Raw genomic sequence first — 16,555 nt, 5'->3', positions numbered from 1 at the left:
TTATCATGTGTTCGGTAAGTTGAAGAAGGATCTCTGTGGACGATGATTTCAAAATGATGAGGGGGTGAAAGCAGTGCAGTTGTCTCCAGGTGGTTACATAGCACTGGAGGTGATTTCTACACATCCGGAATCTAAAAGTTGGTTGACCGTTCCGAGAAATGTTTACAGTCTCTTGGGGACTGTGTGGAAAAGTGAACTTGCATTATATGTTGTCAGAGCCCACGCAGGAAAAAGAGTTCGAAATTGAAATAATTTACCAAGAGAGATTTTTGATAAATTTTCAAATGGTTTGAAATTATTTAAGAAAAGATCAGGTAAACAGCTGATAGGGAATCTGCCATCTAAATGCAGATCAATGGTGATTGATTGATTGATTGATTGATTGATTGATTGATTGATTGATTGATTGATTGATTGATTGATTGATTGATTGATTGATTGATTGATTGATTGATTGATTGATTGATTGATTGATTGATTGATTGATTGATTGAATAAGAAAAGTAGGAAGTTATTTTCTATTTTCTCAATAACTAAATTTAGGATTCAATCCCTTCTTCAAACTGCTGATTCATTTTATTTTACAATTCTTTATATAGCAGCCTGTCTGTTTCTAGGAATCAAAAGCACCTAACACATGATGACATCACCTCCCACTCGGAAGGCTAGCGCACAGGAAGTCACCTTGTGACAAACGAGAGTACCATTTACAATAGACCAATGGCAAAGCATTATTAAATTCAAACCTTCATTATTACAGAAGTCTTACTTGTGAACAGACAAGATTTTCCTCTGAAGACATGAAGCAAAGTTTTCTACAAAATACATACAATATTCTGTTTCTGCTTTTGGTACAGAAAGTCCCTCATCTTGTGATATAAATCAGCTACCAATGTTTCTACTGAGTTTAATGCTGGCCGATGACCTCAGATGTTAGGTCCCTTTAAACAACAAGCGATTTTAATGCATAATTTTCTACACTGACATTCTTTCTTTCTCATTTAGTTTTTAAAATATTCATAACTACAGCTGACTTTGTGTTTATGCACACCCCTTGCTAGAATGAAAAAAAGAATCTTTTGTGGTCTACTGCTGCCTGGAATCTACAGTATATTGTCTACTTCAATACATAATGAACTTCATTTATCACAATTGTGAAGTTACAATAATTCAAGTAATAAAATAGCTACAAGTTAGGAAGAATATAATTTTATCGTTAGATGTAAGAAAACTGTAGTTCCCTGGTTATAACAAGTTATGCACTGCACTGCACAGAACAGGTCTATTTATCCATATATATATATACGGTATATAAATATAAAAGAACATGTCATGACTGACATACTGACAGATTCATCATCGGCGAGCCAAAACTACTGGACATAAAGAAATGTATTTTGAGGATACATTTATATTACAATGTAGGTGCTTGCTAAGGAAGGATTTTTGGATATACCGTCGCTAAGGGGGTGAAAAGTGGGGGGGGGGGGAATTTTTAGAATGACTGTATCTATATCTCAAAACTTTAAAAGTTTACAGATGTAAAAATTGGTATTTACAATCTCCTTTAAAAATAAAGAAACATGTATTTTTTGTTTTGGAAAATCCCACTAGGAGGGGTGAAAAAGGGTGAAAAATGGGTTGAATGCCTTTAATGAGGATACTTATATCTCAGAAACTGAAGATATAGCAGACCTTAAAATTGGTATTTGGAATCTCCTTTAAAAATAAACAAATATTTTTTTGTTTTGGAAAATCCAATGAATGGGGTTAAACAGGAGTGACAAATGGGGTGAATTTTTAGAAAGACTATATCTACAGTATATCTCAGAAGCGTAAAATGTTACAGACGTAAAAACTGGCACCTGGAATCTCCTGAAAAAGTAAAGAAACATAGGTGATTTGTTTTTGGAAACTCCACTTAAGGGGAACTAAAAAGGGAATGAAACTTTAAAATGAGCATGTCTACAGTATATTTAAAAAACTTAACATGTTACAGAAGTAAAAAATAGTATTTTTTATCTCTATTAAAAATGAAAAACATGTATACTGATATCTCAAAAACTGAAGATATTACAGACGTGAAATTTGATATTTGAAATCTCCTTTAAAAATAAAGAAATATGTATTTTTTGTTTTCGGAAATCCACTTTAATGGGGGGGGGGAAGAAATTGAAAAATTAGTTGAATTATTTGTATGAAGATACTATTATCACAGAAACAAAAATGTTGCAGACGTGAAAATTGGTGTTTGGAATCTGCTTTAAAAGTAAAGGAACACGTATTCCTTTGAATTCGGGAAATCCAATGAAGGGGGTTGAAAGAATTGAAAAATTAACTGAATTAAAAACTTAAGTTGTTACAGACGTGAAAATTGGTATTTGGATCTCCTTTAAAAACAAATGCATTTTCGGAGGAAAATTATCCTGGGGGACGGGGGTAAAAAGGAGTTGAATTCCTTTTATGAGGACACATATCTCAAATACTGAAGATGTTACAGTCGTGATAATTGGTATTTAGAAGATCCTTTACTAATAAAGAAACAAGTATTTTTTCTCGGAAAATTCACTTGAGAGGGAGGGGGGCGGGGTGTGTGAAAAAAGGAAGTGAAATAAAGTTAATTCTTTTTATGGGGATACTTATATCTCAAAACTGAAGGTAACAGACATGAACATTGGTATTTGGAATCTCCTTTAAACATAAAGAAACACGTGTTCTTTTTGTTTGAGCGGGAGAGGGAATCAACTTAATGGGGGTAGGGTGAAAAAGGAGTTGAGACTAATTGATTTCACTGTTCATAATGTACTTGATTCCGATCATAAACCGATCTTTTTATCTTTCCTGGGTTCGTTTTCAAGAGCCACTTTTTACTTTAGATTAGTTTTAGTTAGATTACAGTAGTTATAGTATTACAGTATTTAGTTAGATGACAGTAGATTCTCCAGCAATATAAATGAAAAATGTAAACACATTTGAAAGAAATGTTAGGAATTATATTGATCGTGATCTTCTATAATAAGGTCAATAATGCACGGAAGTATATCATTCATACATTTCATACATACATTATCATTATAGACTGTTATGCCTTTCAGCGTTCAGTCTGCAAGCCTCTGAGAATTTACTAAACGTCACCACAATCCTCGATTTGCAACTAGTGTTGTGGCCTCATTTAGTTCTATACCTCTTACCTTTAAATCGTTAGAAACCGAGTCTAACCATCGTCGTCTTGGTCTCCCTCTACTTCTCTTACCCTCCATGTATATCATTCATATCACCAGAAATCCTGAGCACTTGCCTCCGTGCAACAATGGTGCTGGTCATATTGTCAGCAATGACAATGGCAGCAGATGTAATTTACCGCCAAGTAGCGGTCTTCCGTCTTGCTGCGGGGTCCAGAACATCAATAATAATAATAATAATAATAATAATAATAATAATAATAATAATAATAATAATAATAATAATAATAATAATCCGGCCTGTCATCAAAATGTGCGGAGCACACTGGAAATGGGTCCTGGCCTGGTAATGACTATGAATGCAGTCCGGCTGCGGGTTCAGTACCAGCAAGGCACACAAGACGACACCACGCCAAATCTCCTCAAGGATTTGATCCATATTAAAAATGGTTGTAGGTAAAGATGGCAAAGATTTAGGGACCAAACTGACCAGGCGGAATACCTGGAGCTAGCCCGGAAAGTGCAAAATCAATTGCGAATTTTGGCAGATTATATATAAATTGTTAAGCATTCAATTATAAATTTCAGTATAATACCGTACCGAAGCATGGGTATCTTCTCTTTCTAAATCTGCTTACCCTCCAGGGTTGGCTTTTCCCTCGGACTCAGCGAGAGATCACACCTCTACCGCCTCAAGGGCAGTGTCCTGGAGCTTCAGACTTTAGGTTGGGGATACTACTGGGGATGATGACCAGTACCTCGCCCAAGCGGCCTCACCTGCTATGCTGAACAAGGGCCTTGGTGGGGGATGGAAAAGTTAGAAGGGATAGACAAGGAAGAGGGAAGGAAGCGGCCGTGGCCTTAAGTTAGGTACCATCCCGGCGTTTGCCTGGAGGAGAAGTGGGAAACCACGGAAAACCACTTCCAGGATGACTGAGGTGGGAATAGAACCTACCTCTACTCAGTTGGCCTCCAGAGGCTGAGTGCACCCCGTTCCAGCCCTCGTACCACTTTTCAAATTTCGTGGCAGAGCCGGGAATCGAACCCGGGCCTCCGGGGGTGGCAGCTAATCACACTAACCACTACAATCAATCAATCAATCAATCAATCAATCAATCAATCAATCAATCAATCAATCAATCAATCAATCAATACTGATCTGCATTTAGGGCAGTCGCCCAGGTGGCAGATTCCCTATCTGTTGTTTTCTTAGTCTTTTCTTAAATGATTTCAAGGACATTACCACAGAGGCGGACACGGGTATCTTGCTAGTCATTAATAAGGCTCAGTTGTAGCATCACTGTGTCCACAGTCAAATGCTTTCTATTTTCTCCCTGGTTGCCTAGTGCTCAGGCACTAGGTACAAGCAATGATAGCCAATAAGCATCACTTTATAAACAGTACTTTAAGTGGCACTGCAGTTTTGACTATGTCTTCTTTCATAGCCTCAGATATGTAGGATAATAATTACAATTACACTGAAGAATGGAAATAAATATTTTTATTAAAACTAAAAGTAATCTCCAGATTTAAAAAAAGTACATGCACAGTTGGGCCAGCTCCTTAATTCAACCCTGATGTACAGAAGCACAACATGGAAAGAAAGTCTTCACGAATTCAGCAATGATAATGGTTTAAGATTGACAGACTTTGCAATTTGGAAGGATATGATAATTAAGAGTACCTGACAATCATGGAAAGACTTATTGAAGGAGACCTGGATATCACCATGTGGTGTTACAAGGAATCAAACAGATCATATTATCATAGACAGGCAACATGCATCAGACACTGTAGAGGTCAGGAGCTGTACAGGTGCTGATGAAGAGACAGATCACTAGTCAGAATAAAGTATAGACATAAAATTGATCCAGTAAGAACTAAAAGGGAAAGGAAAAAAAATGAAATATAATGTTGAGGGCCTCAGGAATTTGGAAAGGAGGGAAGAGTACAAAAGGGAAGTCACAGAGACTTTCAAAACTAAAAAGGAGATATGTGTTGTCAAAGATAAGGGAAGTAGAAATATTGATAAATTACATTACCGATTGCTGACATCACAATAACGTAATTCCACTACCACTTTCTCTCCACCATGACACAAAGGTTGGCCCTCAGAATCTCGAGTTTCGACGATAGCTTCAGCTCGTTTATGTTGTCGACAGTCGAGCAGACCTGTTAGGACAATCATAATGCAACTCATTAATTTGATACAGATAAATGTGATTTTATTTTACCTTATTCAGCTATATTTCAGTATAATTCTTACTGACTAGGCAGTAAGACAATTACATTAAAGCATTGATAATGGTAGTGATGATCTCATCATTAATTCTCAAAATTCTCCTTTAACCCTGGAGCAGGGGCATGGGGGACATTTGTCACTCATTCAGTTTTTCTTTATTTACTTGCTAGTTCACTCATTTTAGGTTCACATATTTTTCAATACCTTTCAAGGACATTGTCACCAATAATATATAATGATTTTACTGTTCATGGTTACATTTGTACCAGAACCAGAAGACGGTGAACATCGTTGGGTGACGGGTGCCCCCTATGCGCCTATTCGTGTTATAACTTTTCTTTTAAATCACAGTAAGTTTTATTATTATTTCACTTGATATCTGTGATTAGTTCAAGGGAATGCCTACATATCCACTGTAATCTTATCAATATAAATTCCCTGGGTGTTCATTTTTTTCCATAACGAGAAGCTCACATATTATTGCAATGGCATCAGCAATATTTCTACCACTATCTTGTCAATGCACAATCACACAAAAATTCTAGGTACTGTGGTTTCCTCGGTCATTAGAGGATGGTTAAATGAATTGCGATCATCAATAAAATAGATACTCATTCACTACTAATAGTGACCAATCGGTCAATATCACATGAAACAATCAAAAACAATCATGTGACATTTTCTTTCCTTTCCTGAATTGTGGTACATGCAGTTGCTTTAGTTCTAATGCTAGGTCCCTGGTTTTTTCCTACACTTCAACATTATCTTAATTAATGGTAATATAATGGGACGCTTTTGTAATACCCAAAAGAAATTAGAAATATTTTTGGAACCTTTTTGGATAAAAACGGTATTTGGTTTTGACAAATAATCCTTCTCATTATTACGGGTAAAGGTGCAGACAATAAACCCTAAAATTTCAAATAAATTTGAGAAAAGTTTATCAGAATTTTGAACATTTAGCATGGGCGAGATAGACAAGTTTTTCTTACCTCAAGTACCTTGGAGAATACGTATATAACAGGAAGGAACAGGAGCAGCAAGGGATTGGAAGAGAGGGTAAGAAAAATGAGGTCGACCTACCTTGCAACCAAAGAAGTATACAATAAAAGAAACATATGAACGGATCCAAAGGTCAGGCACTACAAGGGACGCGGTACTATATGCGGCCGAGATGACCAGAGTAACTGGTGAAAGAAGAGAGAAAAATCCTGAGGAAGGGAGCAAAAAGAGGAGGTGAAAGATGGGGATGAAGATCAAGAGACAAACTGCACTGAAACATGAGGACAATCTCAGAAGAAATAAGACACAAAAGAGCAAGATTTGCTGGACATGTGATCAAGATGGGTGTGGAGAGAATGACCAGAAGAGTATGGGAAAAAATGGGTAGGACCAGAGGAAAGATGGGAACCAGTCTGGAAAGACTGACTGAGATGGGGATCAAGGTGCAAGGGTCAGAGAACTGGAAAAATAAATATATACCAATCAATATGCTGGAGCTCAGTAACAAAGAAAGGTACAGAATCAGGATAGAGAAGCACCAATGAGGGAGACAAGAGAAGATGATACTGAAAATATCATCTGGAGAACAGGAGAGAAGGAGAAAGAGGATGAAGAGGTTCTGGAAGAAGAAGAAGAAGTGATTGTATTATTTTTAAGTTATATTAGAAACCTTAGTGCTGGTTAAAGAGGAATGATATTATGTATATTTCAGTTAAAATACATACATTACATACATAAATGCATCACCATGTACTACAAGTAAAGCCTTATCGCTGCAACCATTCTCCTCTCTCCTCTGCCACTCTCTACACTTCCTTGTAGTTCTTGTACCAGTACTTCATGTTCTTCAGGTCTTCAAAGTATAATTTTCTGCCTCTCTTTCCCAGCACTCTTCCTACAAGAATCTTTGTCAGGAACTTAGTGTGGCTTAACAGGTGCTCAACATGTTTTATTTTCCTTTTTCCAACTCTTTAATAAGTGTCCGGTTTTCAATGACCAATTTTAAAACTTGAAGGTTGTTATCAGCTTGGATTCGGGAGACAGTGGGTTCAAACCCCACTGTCAGCAAGCCTCAAGATGGTTTTTCATGGCTTCCCATTTTCAAACCAGGCCATGGCCACTTCTTTCTCACTCCTAGCCCTTTCCTATCCGACCATTGCACAAGACTTGTCTGTATCAGTGCAACATAAAGCAAAATGTAAGAAGAAAATTTTAAAATGTGAAACAATTTTTTTATTTAAACATTTATAAATGAATGAAATGGCCCTTCATCAGTTTCACCCCAGTGTCTGTCATTTTTAATTTAGTATTTATTGTTTATTTAATCTGTTTAGCCTCCAGGGTTGGAATTTCCCTGGACTCAGCGAGGAATCCCACCTCTACCGCCTCAAGGGCAGTGTCCTAGAGTGTGAGACATTTGGTCAGGGAAACAACAGGGGAGGATGACCAGTACCTTGCCCAGGTGCCTTCACCTGCTATGCTGAACAGAAGTGGGAAACCCTGCAAAACCACTTTGAGGATGGCTGAGGTGGGAATCGAACCCCTCTCTACTCAGTTGACCTTCCAAGGCTGAGTGGATCCCGTTCTAGCCCTCGCACCACTTTTCGAATCTCTTAGTAGAGCCGGGAATCGAACCCGGGCCTCAGGATCTGGCAGCTAATCACACTAACTACTATACCGCAGGGGCGGACTTCAACTTAGTATTAAAAATCAAAATACTCGTCCTACACATCTACCTACTTCATTCCCTTTCATTAAAAAAATTAAAAAGTCTTGGTCGGTAAGGTTCTGTCGAATATCAAGGAATTCTCACTCTTTGTAATATATGTGGTGCGAGTCAGTATATCTCTTCAAATATCGCAGGCACAACGACGATATAATTATATACATATATCGCTAATATTGTGAAGTCGTATCCAAACATAGCTAACTGAACAGTGTTCCTGAAATTCCACTGTTTTCTAAAAATGTAAAAGGGAAAGGACGCAGGTGTCATCCGTATTGTACTACCGGCCCCGCGGTGTAGGGGTAGCATGCCTGCCTCTTACTCGGAGGCCCCGGGTTCGATTCCCGGCCAGGTCAGAGACTTTTACCTGCATCTGAGGACTGGTTCGAGGTTCACTCAGCCAACGTGATTACAATTGAGGAGCTATCTGACGGTGAGATGGCGGCCCCAGTCTAGAAAGCCAAGAATAACGGCCGACCACATGACACCTCGTAATCTGCAGGCCTTCGGGCTGAGCAATGGTCGTTTCGTTTGGTAGGCTGTTGCGCCTGGGTTTGGTTTTGGTCATCCCTACCGTATGACATGTGCCGTTGTCTGAAGGAGCCTCAGTACGAGACTAGCAAGCAGGAGACAATATGGTTGTGGAGTGAAAGGATTATCCCCCACAGAAGCCACTTCATCCGGATGTTGACATAAACTTTAACAGAAATAGAATCTTTGCAATCGTTGAAGTCACTTATTACCACGGGACAGTTTCTGTACAGACGCCAGTCAGGTGCTCACTCATTCAAATATCTACGTCGCACTATGCCCAGTTTTTAAATAAATCCCCATTCCCGCAACAAAGTTCTTTATCATCATGAGGCTGACAATGAAGTTGTCCTCCACAGGGGCGAAGCGTCAGGGGAGACAGGGTAGACAGCGTGTACCCTTAAAATTTTGTGAACGAGAGACTGTCTAGTAAATTCAATTCTTTTTATAGAACATTAATTATTTCCAAATACAAGATATTATTGTATTCCCCGCTTTACTTATTTTCGACGCACTTCGGCAATGCACGGGCTCGCGTCAGTTACATGAAGCACGTAGACAAAAGTAGACGCTGTCCATTCTGTGTATTTTCCCTTTGATTTTCAAAGCTTTCAGATAGAGCAACACTAACGCTATCTGTAGGTGCTGACTGTGGAACTATTACTTTCCTATAGCGAGATTGCTCCGCCCAGTAGACAGACTTACCAGCGTCTCTTTTTGCTCTCATTGGCTAGTATTTGGACCTGAGTTATAAAGGTGCTCTGATTGGCTACCATCTCAGCCATGCTTTAAATGTAATTAATTTGACTTTACTTTATTATAAGACACGTCTAAAAATAAAATACTGATGTAATAATATTCAAATACGAAACATAGCAAACTTGCACCTAATAAATGAATGATAGCACCAAAATCCTTCAAGTACATGCATTTTCTTCCCCGTCAATAATTGTTACGGTACGGCATTATAACGGAAACGAACAGTTACAGTTTCAAAGTTACGAATGTGGTGTGAGACGTGAGAGCAAGGTGGCTAATAGGGTATGCGTGTGCTAGTGTCTTATAATAAAGTGATAGGCCTAAGTGTTAATTTTTCATTATACAGTAAAGGAATAGTGAATAGTTACTGGTGATAAAATATAAAGTGCAATTCTTGTTTTCTCGTGTGGCAGTTTGTGTTTATTGATGATAGGCCTGTCATGGCTTCTAAATTTAACAGTCCTGACTTCGATTCAGTTGTGTACTTATTTAACAATGGTATTTCCTCCTTGTCCTTAAGGTAAGGTAAGGGTGTATTCTGCCCGAAGGCGGGTCCGAACCTCCGCAGAAGTGTGCCTGAGCCGGAGTTTACGTACGTTAGGGTGGCCCGTTCCTTTCCGCTCCTCCATTCCCTTACCTCCACCAACAGCGCGTGGCAACCCATCCAAATCTTGACCACGCCCAATGTTGCTTAACTTCGGACATCTCACGGGATCCGGTGTTTGAACACGGCTACGGCCGTTGGCCCTTGTCCTTAGAACAAAAGATAACGATAAAAACTTTACAGAAACGGCCTGACCTAACATTATCACAACAGGACGGAAAATTTGTTCGAAAATTTCAGAAAAGCTGGTATGATAAATATCAATGGTTGCGTGGAACTGGTAAAGGTCGTGAACAAAAGTTGTTGTGTTTTTATTGCTTGGTGTTTGGCGTTGACGGGGAAGATTCTTGGCGCAGAATGGATGTAAACTCCATAAACAATTTCGAGAAAAAAGCTAAAAAGCTCGCGGCATCTGAGAATCATATAAAGTGCGCCGAGAAATTTCACATGTTGGGGCGGTGCCGTATCGATCATGCCGATACAGAGGGGCAGAGACTACGGGCCATTAAACACAATGAAATTGTTTTTAAAAAATAGGAAAATTGTCAGCAGATTAGTAGACGTTGTTTGCCACTTAAGTATTCAGGAATTGCCGTTCAGGGGTCATCGAGAAAGTCAATGTTCTTCTTTATGCTCGTTTAATAAAGGGAATTACTTGGCTACTCTTGACTTACTGGCTTCGGAAGAGTCTTTCATTAAAGACCATTTAGAATCAGAAAATGTCTTCAAAGGTACTTCTAGTGACATACAAAATGATTTGATTAAAGCTGTTACTGTTGCCGTTCAGGAAAGTATTTGAAGAGAGATAGAATTAGCTGAATTCGTTTCTGTCCAAGCTGACGAAACTACAGATGTCTCCGTTAAATCACAATTCAGTATTATTGTGAGGTATTGTGTTAATGGTAAAGTCGAAGAGCGGTTTTTAGGCTTTTATGACGTGTTTGCTGATAAGTCTGCTAGTGGTTTAGCTGATGTCATAATCACAGTTCTGAAAGAATGGAACGTTGATGATACCCGACTCGTATGTCAGATGTATGACGGAGCTACAGTAATGTCTGGTCATAAGAAGGTGTCCAGGCAATTGTCAGACAGTCTTATCCTCATGCCATCTTCGTACATTGTTATGCCCATCAACTCAAATTGGTTCTTCTTCATGTTGCGAAAACTATAAAAGAGATGAAATCGTTCATATGCAATTTATCTGTCTTCCACACATTCTTCTCTCGTTTTTCATGTCATGCAGAATTGCTGAGAGAGCAAGGTTTTCAGCTTCCTCATCCTTCTCCTACCCGATGAAATTATCATTCTCGGGCTGTTATGACCGTGAAAAAATATTATTCTGAGTTGAAGTAGTGTAATAGGCACGGAAACGTTTCAAGGGATTAGTTAACGACCTTGTTTGGTGATTATTTCTGGATGAGAGGTACTGAAGGTCATCTCTCAATTAAATCGGCATTTTGCTCCGTAGAACACTATGAATAACTGACGCAAAAATAAAAGGAGTTGCACGTAGGGATATACAGTCGTTTGTTATAGGATTTTCCTTAGTTTCAGAGTCATTAATATAATATTGATAATATGATGAAATAGCTTTAAAAATATCTGTCTACCCCCTTATTTACCTCACGCTTCGCCACTGGTCCTCCATTCTACGAATAAATTAGTCAACCGCGAGAGCAAACGGTTTGCTCTTAGCTTTACGTCATACGGACTCACAGACAGCCTTAATGGTGACGATGCGATAGAACAGAGCTAGCCTGGGTAACAAGCGATCATGACCTTTATTGAGGAACATTATTTCCTGGTGTGAAAATGGGAAACCACGGAAAACCATCTTCAGGGTTTCAGACAATGGGGTTTGAATGCAAGCTAGCAACCACGCAAGTAAAATCAAAACTGAGATTTACGCACATTCGCTAATTTTCACAGGAACGCAACCTCCGCGGATGTTCTCGGGTGTCTTTATAGATCATATCCTCCACTTGATCTATCAGCAGCAACAACCCAGACATTCGATTATGTCTGTTCCACCTTGGTTCGAACCCTACTGTTGGCAGCCCTGAAGATGGTTTTCCGTAGTTTCACATTTTCACACCAGGCAAATTCTGGGGCTATAATTTAATTAAGGCCACGCCCGCTTCCTCCCCACTTCTAGCCCTTTCCTATCCCATCGTCGCCGTAAGACCTATCTGTATCGATGAGACGTAAAGCAAATTGTAAACAAAAAAATGCACACACACATAGCAAACCAACGAACACACAATAGGAAGTGTTTTAAAAAATCGGGCTCGTCCGGGATTTGAACCCGGGACCTCTCGCACCCTAAGCGAGAATCATACCCCTAGACCAACGAGCCATCCGTTCTACGCGTATGCAAGAGAGAACATTCGTGCTCTCGTGCTGCTACGTGATAAGCCTGTTCTTAGCTCGTGTAAGCAGATAGCACTACTTCAAGGTCCAACCTGTCCTTGCTGTCTGACGCAAAATATTAGTATCTTTGGGTAGCAGGTGCCAGACTATTTAGTGTATATCTGAATAATAATAATAATAATATTAAGAATAAAAATCTTTATTTCTTTCTTAAATAGTTTACCGCCGGGCTGAGTGGCTCAGACGGTTGAGAGCTGGCCTTCTGGCCCCAACTTGGCAGGTTCGATCCTGGCTCAGTCCGGTTGTATTTGAATACATCAGCCTCGTGTCAGTAGATTTACTGGCACGTAAAAGAACTCCTGCGGGAATAAATTCCGCCACCTCGGCGTCTCCGAAAACCGTAAAAGTAGTTAGTGGAACGTAAAGCAAATCAAATTATTAATTACTAACAAGGTACCCGTGCTTCACTACGATATTATATTGAAATTGATAATTGAATGCTTATTGTTTTATATATAATCCGCCGAAATTCGCGATCTGACTCGTTTTCTAATAGATTACGGCAAGTTTCCTCCCATTTTTCAATCATTCATTCCAGCAATCGATTTCGTACTTCCCGGGCTAAGTCCAGGTATTCCACCCGGTCAGTTGGGTCCCAAAATCTTTGCCGTCTTTTCCTATAAGCATTTTTAATATGGATCAAATCCTTCAGGAAATCCAGCGTGGTGTCGTCTTGGGTGCCTTGGCGGTATTGAACCCGCGGCTGGACTGCATTCTTAGTCATTACCCGTCCAGGACCCGTTTCCAGCGCGGTCCGCACATTTGACGACGGTCCAGAACATTATTATTATTATTATTATTATTATTATTATTATTATTATTATTATTATTATTATTATTATTATTATTATTATTATAGATGTTCTGAGCCCCATAGCAAGATGTAAGACCGCTACTTGGCGGTAAATTACATCTGCTGCCATGGTCATTGTTGACAATGTGACCAACACCACTGTCGCGCGTAGGCAAGTGTGCGGGATTTCTGGCGATACGAATGACATACTTCCGTGCATTATTGACCTTATTATAGAGGTGAACAATTGGACGGTCAATCTCATTCCTATTATTTATTTCAAAGGTGTTTAAATTTTTATTTATATGCCAGGAGAATCTACTGTAATCTAAGAACGTTCACCAAAGAAAAAGATGGCTCTTGAAAACGAACCTAGGAAAGATTAAAAATGATCGGTTTGTGATCAGAATAAGTACATCGAAAATCTACAGCTTGTTTCCAGTCATTCGACATGGTCAGGAATGGAATGAATAAAGCCCCCATCTAGAGCCGGCAATAGGAATTGTGCCGGCTGCCGAAGCCTGTCGCACTCCTCTGAGGCAATGGATAATGAATGACAAATGAAATTAAATGATACTGCACAGTGTTGTTGGAATGAATGATGACAGGGAAACCGGAGTATCCGGAGAAAAACCTGTCCCGCCTCCGTTCTGTCCAGCACGAATGTCACATTGAGTGACCGGGATTTGAACCACGGAACCCAGCTGTGAGAGGCTGGCGCGCTGCCGCCTGAGCAACGGATGCTCCTTATGAACAGTAAAATCAATTGGTCTCACCTCCTTTTACACCCCACCGCCGTTAAGTTTATTTACCCCCCCCCCAAAAAAATAATTAAAAGAAGGCATGTTTCTTTATGTATAAAGGAGATTCCAAACACCAATGATCACGTCTATTACCTTCAGTTTTGAGATATAGGTATCCCCATTAAAATTATTCACTTTTTTTCACTTCCTTTCACACTTCTCCCTCCCCCCGCCTAAGTGAATTTTCCGGCAAAATACTTGTTTCTTTAATAGTAAAGGATCTTCTAAATACCAATTATCACGACTCTAATGTCTTCAGTTTTTGATTTGTGTGTCCTCATAAAAGGAATTCAACTCCTTTTCACACCCGCCCCCGAAGATGTTTCCCCCACCTCCCATCCCAAAAAAGCGCGTTTTTCTTTGTTTTTAAAGAAGATCCAAATACCAATTTTCACGTCTGTAACAACTTTAGTTTTTATTAGATGTAAGTATTCTCATACAATTAAGTCAAATAATTTTTCAATTCTTTCACCTCCCCCACCCCTTCACTGGATTTTCCTAGAATACGTGTTTCTTTTACTTTTACAGTATATTCCAAATATCAAATTTCACGTCTGCAACATCTTCATTTTTGAGATATCAGTAGCCTAATTAAAAGAATTCAACACCATTTTCAGTCACTTTAACCCCTTCCCTTCCACCCAAGTGGTATTTCGGAAAACTAAAAATACACGTTTCTTGATTTTTAATAGTGATAAAAAATACAATTTTTCACTGCTGTAACATAGAAATTCTCATTTTAAAATTTCGCCTCCTTTTTAGTTCCCCTTAAGTAGAGTTTCCAAAAACAAATCACCTATGTTTCTTTACATTTACAGGAGATTACAAATACCACTTCTTACGTCTGTAACATTTTACGTTTCTCAGGTATTCTGTAGATATAGTCTTTCAAAAAATTCACCCCAATTTGTCACTCCAGTTTAACCGCCATTAATTGGATTTTCCAAAAACAAAAAAATACGTGTTTCTTTATTTTTAAAGGAGATCCCATATACAAAATGTCAGTTCTGTAATATCTTCAGTTTATGAGATATATGTATCCTCATTAAGGCATTCAACCCATTATTCACCCTTTTACACCCGTCCTATTGGGATTTACAGAAAACAAAAGAAATACGTGTTCCTTTATTTTTAAAGGAGATCCCAAATACCAATTTTCAGGTCTGTAATATCTTCAGTTTCTGAGATTTAAGTATTTTCATTAAAGGCATTCAACCCCTGTATCACCCCTCCTATTGGGATTTTCCGAAAACAAAAAATACATGTTTCTTTATTTTTAAACGAGATTCTAAATACCAATTTTTACATCTGTAAACTTTTCAAGTTTTAAGATGTAGATACACTCATTTTAAAATTTCACCCGCCTTTTCACCCCCATATTTGGATTTTTCAAAAACGCAAAAATACCTGTTTCTTAATTTATAAAGTAGATCCCAAATACCAATTTTCAGGTCTGTAATATCTTCAGGTTCTGAGATTTAAGTATCCTCATTAAAGGCATTCAACCCCTGTATCACCCCTCCTATTGGGATTTTCCGAAAACAAAAAATACATGTTTCTTTATTTTAAAATGAGATTCTGAGTGCCAGTTTTTACATCTGTAAAATTTTCAAGTTTTAAGATGTAGATACACTCATTTTAAAAATTCACCCCCCCTTTTCACCCCCATATTTGGATTTTTTAAAACGAAAAAATACCTGTTTCTTCATTTTTAAAGTAGATCCCAAATACCAATTTTCAGGTCTGTAATATCTTCAGGTTCTGAGATTTAAGTATCCTCATTAAAGGCATTCAACCCATTTTTCACCCCTTTTCACTCTTCCTATTAGGATTTTCCGAAAACAAAAAAATACGCGTTTCTTTATTTTTAAAGGAGATTCTAAATACCAATTTTTACATCTATAAACTTTAAAAGTTTTAAAATATGGATACACTTATTTTAAAAATTCACCCCCTTTTCACCTCCCCCCCATTAATTGGATTATCTAAAAACAAAAAATACGTGTTTATTTTTAAAGGAGATCCCAAACACAAATTTTAAGGTCTGTGATATCTTCAGTTTCTGAGATATAAGCAAATACAGTAGAGACAATACACGACACTGAGCGAGATATCGAGGGCAGCTACTGGAGCTCACTCTAGCGGATAGACCTGAACGGTACTGATTCTGTCATAAGAGCACGTGTATTTTTGTGTGAAGTTTTTGGTGTTATTTATGCGTTTTCAGTGAGTTGACATAATTAAATAGTAGCGTGTGTCATTCCTTGATATCTCCTCTCAACATGAGGGGAAAGGTATGTGCTGTGTTTGGCTGCAGTGACTACGAAGTAGAGAAAAATGCGCGTTCGTTCTTCAGGTTCCCTCGTGACAAGAACATGTAAGTAATATTGTGTTTGCATATATATTCTTCCAGTGACAGAGATTTTTATAGTACTTCATAATCTTCTGACCTGCTCGACCCATGTTTAGCGGGCTTAAAATAT

General features: G+C 38.5%; 1 protein-coding gene and 1 non-coding gene across 2 annotated transcripts in view; both read right to left on the bottom strand.

Moving 5' to 3' along the window:
* LOC136872598 (E3 ubiquitin-protein ligase TRIM45) overlaps positions 1–16,555 on the bottom strand; it is a 362,766-nt gene that overhangs the window by 39,229 nt on the left and 306,982 nt on the right. Inside the window, exon 8 of the mRNA XM_068227494.1 lies at positions 5,225–5,354. Within this exon, the coding sequence (XP_068083595.1) occupies positions 5,225–5,354 (130 nt within the window). The remainder of the gene's footprint in view (positions 1–5,224; positions 5,355–16,555) is intronic.
* TRNAP-AGG (transfer RNA proline (anticodon AGG)) lies at positions 12,331–12,402 on the bottom strand. Its single transcript has one exon. It is a non-coding gene; the product is annotated as a tRNA-Pro (tRNA).

The sequence above is a fragment of the Anabrus simplex genome, chromosome 4 (assembly GCF_040414725.1).
Source record: "Anabrus simplex isolate iqAnaSimp1 chromosome 4, ASM4041472v1, whole genome shotgun sequence".
Lineage (NCBI taxonomy): Eukaryota > Metazoa > Arthropoda > Insecta > Orthoptera > Tettigoniidae > Anabrus > Anabrus simplex.
This window is presented reverse-complemented; position numbering and strand designations above follow the sequence as displayed.